Source organism: Callorhinus ursinus, unplaced genomic scaffold (assembly GCF_003265705.2).
Source record: "Callorhinus ursinus isolate GAN/ISIS: 27379988/994484 unplaced genomic scaffold, GSC_fseal_2.0 scaffold13, whole genome shotgun sequence".
Taxonomy (NCBI): Eukaryota; Metazoa; Chordata; class Mammalia; order Carnivora; family Otariidae; genus Callorhinus; species Callorhinus ursinus.
This window is the reverse complement of record NW_027397075.1, coordinates 16,221,135-16,231,858: the sequence shown is the minus strand read 5'-3', so window position 1 is coordinate 16,231,858 and position 10,724 is coordinate 16,221,135. Positions and strand designations below refer to the sequence as shown.

The following is a 10,724-nucleotide window of genomic DNA, read 5'->3' as shown; positions in this document are numbered from 1 at the left end:
GTCCCACATCGGGCTCCCTGCTCCGCGGGAAGCCTGCTTCTCCCTCTTCCACTCCCCCTGCTTGTGTTCCTGCTCTCGCTGTGTCTCTCTCTGTCAAATAAATAAATAAAATCTTTAAAAAAAAAAATGTTTGCCAACAAAAGAACTCAAAAGGCTCAGCTCTTAGCTATCACTGATTTCAAAATGATTTAAATTTATGGACTGAAGATAAAACTTTAAAAAACTTCCTTCATTAAGGTTTCTGCTCTGAAACAGCAAAATGGAGAAGGCCAAAATGTTTATTTCAAGATTGTCAAAAAGGAAAAGTGTCTTCCTTAGACTATTACATATTGCTGAGGTTTTATTTATTTGTTTGTTTGTTTGTTTATGAGAGCAAGCAGGGGGAGGGACAGAGGGAGAGAGAAGCCTAACATGGGGCTCGATCCCTGAGATCATGACCTGAGCTGAAATCAAGAGTTGGACACTCAACCGACTGAGCCACCCAAGTGCGCCACAACATGGAGAAATTTTTAAAAATTATTTTTATCCATTATCCTAAGTTTCTAACAGAATAGGGAGTTTCCTTTTTTTCTATGTTTCCTGTGGTCTTTGCCCAAAACACATACATTTCATGTAGTTGTAATAATATATGGCTATGACTATGAGAAAAATGATAAGCCAATTCAAAACTATATTTGGAAGAAAAGCAGTATCACACAGACCAAGAGATAGTGTCCCAAGTGCTAGCTAGTGTCTGCATTCTGTCATCTCTAATCAGAAAATCTCTCAAAAGAGTTCCTTTTGCATAGGAATCTTCAGGAATTGCAGAAAAGCACTTATTGGGGGGAAACAGACCCCCTATCATTAATCAGCTCAGCAGACAAGGTAACTGAACACCAAACAGAACCCTGGCTTTCAAGGGATTAGACGTCAATTTATTTAATACTTGCTTACTTGGATTTTGACGTTTCTTCTTCCCTCATTCTTAAGGTAAAAATTCTTGACCTCAAAAAGGATCCTGACACTGTTTTCCAAAATACACCATAATCAGAAAAGCATGACTTGAAGTATAAAACGTATTTTTAACAAGAGTTACAATCTCAGAAAAAAACAAACTACTTACCTAAAAGGTTTCAAGGCTAAAAACAAGTAAACAACTAAATAAACTAAGAAATCTCATAACAAAAACCCACCAAAACACAGAACATAAGCAGTGACTCAAGATAAGGTTCTCACTAAAATAACATAAAAAGAAACTTTAAAATGTTTGTAGTTCTGATAAAAGTTAGCACCGTGGATGTTGTGGAAGTTGGTGCAAGAAAATAAGCATTGTGAAAACACCTTCTGGTTTGCCTGCTACCTTCAATGAACAGCAACGATAAAAATACCGGAACACTCCATGTTTCAGACACTCTCCCACTCTTGTGAACATGCTAATATCACCCCACCAAGCATGCCTTGCTTCAGAAAAAACTAAAAGTAGTTCTAAGTCTTCATTAAATACACTACCACGAAAAATTTTACTTTAAAAAACTTTTTCTTAAGATTGGCTTGTCCAACACATGTAATGGCTTGAAATTTTACTCTTTAGAAGATGGTCTCTTTCATTCGCATGTGTAAACACCATACACGCATGTATGGACCTGCTCCATGCCATTCACGCCCATGCAGCGGCTAGCCTGTGTCACACGGCGGGGGGGGGGGGCGGGGGGGGGGGGGCGGCTCACCGTGATCGCCTCTCCCGTTGAGATCAAATTGTACCAGCAGCCTTTCTCTGCACTGCACACACATCACTCAGCACCGACGGGAGGATGTGGGGGTGCTCGGCTCAAGGAAAGCCATGCTGTGACCATTTGGGGTACGTCCACAAAGCTAAACCATCTACTAGAAATGGCCTTCAATTAAACAACTGGTAGGAAATGCCAACTTGCTCCTCACATTCAGGCAGACCCACTTTGCAAATCCACCCCAACTGTGAACTCCTTAAAGTTCCATAATCAATATTTCAAGGACCATGCAGCCAAGGCCCCAGGAGAGTCCCTATCAGAAACCCAAAATCAGCAACTGGAACAATCAGATGATAAAGGGTCAGCAGTGTCACTTCTCTGCTATTGTGACCTCTGAACCCCACTCCCACCTGCTAAATTAGGACAAAAGCTCTCTTCCCATTCTCAAAGACATCATTATTTTGAACATGAAGATATTCAAAACAAAAGCAATGCAATATTTATAAATAACAAAGCAAAGGAAACCATCAACAAAAGGAAAAGGCAGCCGACTAAATGGAAGAAAATATTGCAAATCGTGCATCTGATAAGGGGCTAATATTCAAAATACATAAAGAACTCACACAACTCAGTAGAAAAAAAATCTAATTTTAAAACGGGCAGACAACCTGAATAGCCATTTTTCCAAAAAAGACATGCAGGTGGCCAACAGACACGTGATCATCATCACTGATCATCAGGAAAATGCAAATCAGAACCACAGTGAGATATCACCTCACACCAGTCAGAATGGCTCAAATCAACAACACAAGAAGCAACAGGTGTTGGTGAGGATGCGGAGAAAGGGGGACTGTTGGTGGGAATGCAAACTGGTGAAGCCACTCTGGAAACTGTACAGAGATTACCTCAAAAAATTAAAAATAGAACTACCCTCTGATCCAGTAGTGCTACTTCTGAATATTTATCTGAGGAAAATGAAAACACTAACCCGAAAAGATATCTGCATCCCCATGTTTACGACAGCATTATTTACAACATTCAGGGTGTGGAAGCAGCCCAAGTCAAGTGTCCATCGATGGATGAAGATGTGGGGGGGGGGTGTGTAATATTACTACTCAGCCATAAAAAAGGATGAAACCTTGCCATCTGCAACAACATGGATGGACCCTGAGGGTGGTATGGTAAATGAAGTCAGACAGAGAGGAGAGAAACACAAATGCCCTAGGACCGCTCTTACTTGTGGAATCTAAAGCAAACAAACACCCCAAGCTCACAGGTATAGAGAACAAACCGGTAGTTGCCAGAGGTGGGGGAGCTAGAGGGTAGAAGAAATGCAGTTGTTGGTTTTAGTTTAAATAAATGGAATTTTTAAAAACAAGATTAAAATTTTTTTAAAGACCGGGGCACCTGGGTGGCTCAGTTGGTTAAGCGTCTGCCCTCAGCTCAGGTCACAATCCCAGGTTCCTGGGATCGAGCCCTGTGTAGGGCTCCCTGCTTCTCCCTCTCCCTCTGCTGCTCCCCATGCTTGTTCTCTCTCTCTCTGTGTCAAATAAATAAATAAAATATTTAAAAATAAATAAATAAAAATAAAAATTTTTTAAAGACCAATGTGATATTTACAAGTAATTACTTGGTTCAGGAAACTCCTATGCCTGAAACTACTAAGTATTCTGACCTAGGAGTATCAGAGTAATGAGAGAAGAAAATACTCTGACGGGTTTCTTTCACTCTCAACTGGTTGAGAAATGTCCAGACAGGGACGCCTGGGTGGCTCAGTAGTTAAGCGTCTGCCTTCGGGTTCAGGTCATGGTCCCAGGGTCCTGGGACCAAGTCCCACACTGGGCTCCCTGCTCCGCGGGAAGCCTGCTTCTCCCTCTCCCACTCCCCCTGCTTGTGTTCCCTCTCTCGCTGTGTCTCTCTCTGTCAAATAAATAAATAAAATCTTTAAAAGAAAGAAAGAAAGAAAGAAATGTCCAGACGCCCTGGCTATGATCAGAACAGCCACTCAGAAGGACGACAAGCCGCAGGAAAATAAGGCTTGTAATTCAGGTATTCAAACAAGCATTTAAAAAATGTGCCTGTCTTAACAAGCAAGGTTTTAAGGTGTGAGACGGTAACACGAACCAGCTTTTGGATTCCGATTTCCCATTAACCTGACCTCAGGGAAGAGAAACTTGGTAACTCCGTATCTCTGAACTGAACCGTCAGCTTCTGTGATGATTTTTCCCCACCTGAAACCCTTCTTTAAAACATTTCAACCGCACACTTGGTGTGGGTGCAGAGTTGTGCACTCATCCATAACATGGCCCTTTCCAGAGATGTCTGCAAGGACACAGGCCAGGGCCCAGAGGACTCGGAGGGCGCAGTGCAGCCCGTCCAACTTCCCGTAAGGAATTCTCTTCAGCCACTAATCCTCTGCCTGTAGGGAAACTACATTAACTCCAAATAATCTCTCTCGAAACTCTTCAAGTCAACATGATGTTTCAAATAACCCACAGCTATTTTCAACTCCCTTCTGGCAAAGGATTTTTCTTTCTAGGCTTTTCTAGGTCCCCTGATTGGCCCCAGGTACGCCAAGATTGCCTTGAGTCATTCTGCTTCAAAGGAAGTGCAACCTCAGATGGTCTCACATGCAGCTTCCTCTACCGCTGGGATCCACAGGCTGAGTCCACACAAGTTCAGAAACTTCAAAGAGCTGGCCCCCAGCCAGCCACAGTTATGCTCAGCTGCCTCCTATCCTAGTCAATCCCCCTTGAGAAAGAAATGCACGCATTATTTACCAGAGAGATCCAAACGCTGTCTTCCTACCACCAGTGTGGCTTTCTCTGAGGACAAGTCTTAGTGTTTTCAGACCTTGTCAGTGTAGTTCTGAAGCACATAGCAGGTGCTCAGCAAACACTTCCTGACTGCATGAATACCTGAATCGGGGGGCTGCTCCCCGTCCTGCCTCTGGTGTTCTCCCAGCACTCACAGCTAGAGGACCCGGCCCCTTGCTCTCTGTGCCATCAGCATCAGGAAAACGTGGAGGAGAAACGTCAAAGGAGCATGAGCATCAGCTCCAGTGTCTGGGTTGGAGAGGTCCCCCCACAGCTGAGAGGGAGGGACTCCACAGGCAACATCACACACAGCAGATGAAGCCTAAACCCACCGCCTCCTGAGTTGCCCTCTGCAGGGGTTTTCACTTTCTCATCGGGCAGAACATACCAGAACATTACGGTGCTCTTTTTTTGAAATATCACACTGAGTCTGCGTGAGATGGCACAAAACAGGACCTATTCAATACAAATTGTATTTTTTCAAAGATTTATTTCTTTGGGGCGCCTGGGTGGCTCAGTTGGTTAAGTGTCTGCCTTCGGCTCAGGTCATGATCTCAGGGTCCTGGAATCGAGCCCCACATCGGGCTCCCTGCTCCGTGGGAAATCGGCTTCTCCCTCTCCCTGTTCCTCTCCCTGCTTGTGCTCTGTCTCTCTCAAATAAAAAAATAAAAAATCTTTAACAAAAAAAAAAGAACAAAAATAAAAGCAATAATTGAAACACTTCCCTTTAAAAAATTAAATTTAAAAAAGATTTTTTAATTTTAGAGACAGAGAGAAAGCATGAGCAGGAGGGGCAGAGGGAGAGAGAAACTTTAGGAGACTCCCTGCTGAGTGTGGAGCCCGACGGTGGGGGGAGTGGGGCTCAATCTCACGACCCTGAGAGCATGACCTGAGCCAAAACCAAGAGTCGGACACTTAACCGACTGCGCCACCCAGGCACCCCGTATGTGTATATAAATATATATATTTTAAACAAAACTCAACCAAGGTCCTATATCACAACAAAAAACAAGCTTATGAATTTTAATATGATCATTTCAAGGTCTTGCATCAATAATAATATAACTGTTCGTTTGTCTTTCCACATGTTTACAAACAAAAGGCAAGAACAGATATGAATAATTTATAAGAGAAAAACTCAAAACTGAGCAAATTCTATCCACTTAGTCTATTTTTCAGCAAACCTGAAAGAGACCAGGTTTACTGGATGCAGCAGAGATACACCTAGGCAGCGTGTGGGGCATCAGGGCGCCACAGAAGATAACTTGAGAATGAAACCATGACACAGCAGGGGAGGCTGGAACAGGGGAGATGGGGCTCCACACACAGCCACTAAATGTGCCCCTGCCAAACCTCTCCCGAGAAGCAGATTCAGCCCCACGCAGGCCTCGGAGAGCCATGGCAACCCCCCCTCCTTAGCTCAGGAAGAAAGGAGACCCCGGATCCCACAAACCCTTCCAGGGCACCTGCAAAGTCAGTCCCTTTTACACTCTTACTCTCTCATGAGTGTCCAGCACAGTTTTCCAGAGGCTACATGATGAGCAATACTGCAACAGACTGAGTGTAAAAACAGACAGAAAAGGCCAGCTGTTTCTATTGAGCCAGACAGTAAAGAGATTTGTAAACAGTGTAAAACAATGCTACTATTCTCATTTTTTTATTTGCAGAAATAGTTATTTTTTCACGAAATATGTTATTTATGTTAACCTGCAATAGTTTTATTTTTTAATGAATTAATGAATATTTTAAAATTCTGGGGTTTTTTTATTCATTTCAGAGAGAGCGAGCACAAGCAGAGGGAGAAGGAGAAGCAGGCTTCCCGAGGAGCAGGGAGCTCAACTTGGGGCTCGATCCCAGGACCCTGAGATCCCATGACCTGAGCCGAAGGCAGACGCTTAACCGACTGAGCCACCCAGGCGCCCCCTAAAATTCTGTTTTAATTCCTACTGTGGTAAAGATTGATAGCTGTAACTCACATAAACAAAAGTTCCCTGAAGTCCTCAACCAATTTAAAGAGTGGAAAAGGTTCTACAGGTCAAAGAGTCTGAGCACTGTGGCTCAGCTAGCCAGAAATGTCTAGGCAAAGACCGAGAACAAGGGAGACCCCAAGCAGCTCACTTTGCTACAATGCCAGGGTGGGCTAATCCGTTTATACTTACTGCCACAGACCTCTAATAATTATTTTGTTTTGAAGATCCTGGAACTCTCATTAATTGGGAATAGGTCAATCCCATTTAATTAATGGAATACACTAACTGGTCACTTAAAATCTGAGATCCCTTACCCTCTGTTTTGGGGAGGGGAGGGTTGTTGTGTTGCCAGACATTTAGATCCCTGTGAAGGGCCCCCAATTCCAGCTAAACTACACGGAGTGATCACAAAGAGTTTCTCAGTGTCAGATATCCTGGAAACACCCTGAGGGGATCTTTAGTTAGTCCACGTGGCAAACCATTCACATCTGCCCTCAATATTGTTTTCAAAAGAAAGTCATTTTTTCTCTGCTACATAGCAGTAAAATCAAAACTTTTTTCTTCCACTCCTTGTACTCCTCAGCACATACCCCTGATTTAGAATATAAATTACAGAAATGTACTTTTGTACCAAAACATTTGTTAAATTCAAAAACACACAAATTAGAGATTTGTTAACAGGACAATGTAAATAATACATTAAAGTATTGTTTTATTGACTGATGGTTCAAAAACTGTTTCACTATAACATTTTTATTTATTATTTATATATTAACATAGTAAGAACAGTGTTATTATATATATGTGTGTGTAAACTATACATTTTTTTTTTTAAACCTCTGGTCTGGGCACCTGGCTGGCTCAGTCAGTAGCGCATGCAGCTCTTGATGTCAGGTCGTGAGTTCAAGCCCCATGCTGGGCATAGAGCTTACTTAAAAAAAAATAAAATAAAAAACAGGGGCACCTGGGTGGCTCAGTCTGGTAAGCATCCGACTTTTGATCTCAGCTCAGGTCTTAATCTCAGGGTTGTGAGTTGAAGCCCCAAGTTGGGCTCCACATGGAGCCCAAAAACAAAACATAACCAAAACCAAAACCAAACCAAACAAAACACAACTCTGCTCCTAATTTCAGTTTATTTAGGTATTTAGTTTTAGTGGCTGTCACCATGGGGAAGAAAAATCCAAAGATACTATGTAGATCCACATGGAAGAAGCACATTGTTAGCTGCAATACCAAATCATGACACTTGCTTTTCAATTCTACCAATGAGTTGTTAGAGGTCTGTCCTCACATACTGCAAATTTAAAATGCTGGTATGCTCCAAGCGGTGACTGCAATAGCTAATAACCTCAAGGTGCAATGTGCTCAGAGTGAAATCAATCACTAGTAAGAAGCACATACTTAAGTTGAAGAACTAGGATTCAATGCCAGAAAATGTGATTTCAAAGTCATGTAATAACCGTTGTTGCTCAAAGTGTGACCCACAACCAGCTACATCTGCTGGGAGCTTGTTATAAATGCAGAGTCCCAGACCCCAGTCCAGACCCACTGACTGATTCTGCTTTTTAACTAAATCCTTGGATGATCTGTATACAAACTAAAATTGAGAAGCACTGCTCCAAAACATTTTCATGTATGTTTAAAAAATCTCCTGAATGGCTAATGTCCAAGAACTCTGAACACCTGAATACAGGTGCTCCCTAGAGAGTTCAACTTCATACAGTCTGCTATCTAGACATCCTTAGAAGCCTGAAATGACATCTATTTGAGAGAGTCGGCGACACAGAACGATCTGTTTCTCTAGATTGCTGAGTTTTACCACGACAGCTTACCAGAGATATATACATAGTCTGCACCCATTAGGCCTTAGAAGAAAAAGCTTCCACATCGATGTAAGAAATGGCCATTCTAAAACCGCCAAGAGCCCCCCTAAAATGTGAACCCCTCAAAGGCATGAACCAGGTCTTACTTATTTTGTCTCACTGGGGAGCAAGTATAGTGCCTCGGCACACAGTAGCGTCGCCATGTATGTGTTAAACGGATACAGGAAAGAATGAACACAGCTCTCATCTGGGCTCCCACTTTGTGCAGACATTTTGATAAACACCGCATGTATACTTTCATACCCTCATGACAGCCCTTGGAAGTGTAGGCTCAGGGAGGGAAAGTAACTTACCCGACATTACATACCTGATAAGAGACTGGATATAAATTCAGGTCTAACTTCAACGCCCATGAGCTACACCACCGGTTCTGAAAAAAGGTGAAAATCAGAATCATCTGAGGAACTTGTAAAAACAGATCTGCACTTTTGGAGCACATCCTTCTGTACTGGTCTGACTTTTAGAACATACATTCAATCAACCAAACCCCAAACTGAGTGCAGACAGTAACCAAGGACCCTGACTTGGGTTACAAGCGCATCACAACCATACTGAAGGAGGTGGAGGAAGGAACTGGTCCTAATACACTCAGTAACACTGTTCTGACTGAATACTGTAAGACTAAAGAAAAAGTAACTACACAGGCGCCTGGGGGGCTCAGTTGGTTAGGCGACTGCCTTCGGCTCAGGTCATGATCCTGGAGTCCCGGGATGGAGTCCCACATCGGGCTCCCTGCTCAGCAGGGAGCCTGCTTCTCCCTCTGACCCTGCCCCCCTCTCATGCTCTGTCTCATTCTTTCTCTCTCAAATAAATAAATAAAATCTTTTAAAAAAAAAGAAAAAGTAACTACACAAAGATTATGTGTTTCTCATAGGGTACAGGCTGGCCATTCTGAAATCGCTTGATGCCCCAGGTTTCTCACTGTGGGCACTACCAGCATTCTGAACCATTGAATTCTGTTGTGGGGGCTGTCCTGGGCACGGCAGGAAGGTCAGGATGTCTCTGGCCTGTCCTCCCTAGATGCCATTAGCACCCCCCCACACCTGAACTGACAATGGATAGTGTCTCCAGACAAATGACTCTTGGGGACAAAGCCGCCTGCACTCAGAGTCACTGCTTTTTGTGTCTGCAAGATTTGAACAAACAAGCAAATGTATTATAGATAATGGGTGCCAAGTCTCCCACTGCTGGAGAAAACAGTTGCCACTAAGAAAGGAGGAGACGTTAGAAAGAACCCTGTCCTACGGGATCTGAGTCAAGAGGGAGGTAGATACTGAAAGGAATGTGTGCAGCGCGCATACTTATGCGCATTCACCAGCTCTGTCCCCCGAAGGGCCGACAAGCAAAGACACCCAAGCAGCAGGGAGCATGTCCAGCACCCTGATCTTGGTTTCTAAATACAAGTATCCAGTACAAGAAACCCTTGGAGGGGCGCCTGGGTGGCTCAGTCGTTAAGCATCTGCCTTCGGCTCAGGTCATGATCCCAGGGTCCTGGGATCGAGCCCCGCATCGGGCTCCCTGCCCTGAGGGAAGCCTGCTTCTCCCTCTCCCACTCCCCCTGGTATGTTCCCTCTCTCGCTCTCTCTCTCTGTCAAATAAATAAATAAATAAAATCTTAAAAAAAAAAAAAAAGAAAGAAAGAAAGAAACGCTTGGAGCTCTAAAGCCATTGCAGGAAAAATAGAGGACGAGCCTAGGATACCTTGTGATGTCTCAAAGTACAGACGTGCTAAAAAAATGCAGAGAGAATCAAAAGCTAATTCAAAGGAGTTCTTGATGGCCAAGGCCGCAACCATTTGAGCAGGAAAATAAATTAATGATGGTACTGGATGAAAACCCATAGAGTAAAATAAATACTTCTGAGGCCATACTGACATAAATAAGTAAATGAGGGAAAAGGGACCGTTCCTCCTTACAGTCGCTTTCCAATTACTGAATGTGGAAGGAATAGTAAAAATAAAAAATTAAGCAAATACAATAGTAATGACTGTTGCAGGCAAGAGTCACAGTGGTTTGCTGAGAATCAGGATATTTGCAAAGTCATCAAGCCACAGATGCTCCTGCCTGCAAGAATTACTACTATGGTATCCGCCTAATGGTAATTTTTGTTGAGAAACAGGATATTTGCAAAGTATCTCCTCACAAGATACTTAATTACAAAGGAAAAAATAGTAACTATACAGAGTAAAACAAACCTGGTGGATACCAGAAATTACCATCACCAGTAGTAAGACCTGGTGACATCATATACCCCTGATATGATGTACTAACAGGTGTACAGCTTTTCTTCTGTGGTATTTCTGCCCCAAATGCATAACCTCAGTCTAATGACGAGAAAACATCAGATATA

General features: G+C 43.1%; 1 protein-coding gene across 21 annotated transcripts in view; it reads right to left on the bottom strand.

Moving 5' to 3' along the window:
- Window positions 1-10,724, bottom strand: part of DISP1 (dispatched RND transporter family member 1) — a 174,968-nt gene that overhangs the window by 90,348 nt on the left and 73,896 nt on the right. For 20 of the 21 annotated variants that reach the window (XM_073899813.1, XM_073899814.1, XM_073899807.1 and 17 more), the window contains one exon: window positions 8,683-8,745. Coding sequence is in view for 7 of the 21 variants with exons in the window: in XM_073899807.1 (XP_073755908.1) it covers window positions 8,683-8,728 (46 nt within the window). In the remaining 14 variants the exon portion in view is untranslated. Of the gene's footprint in view, window positions 1-8,682; window positions 8,746-10,724 lie in introns of those variants that run through there. The other variant, XM_073899826.1, reaches the window with a different exon arrangement.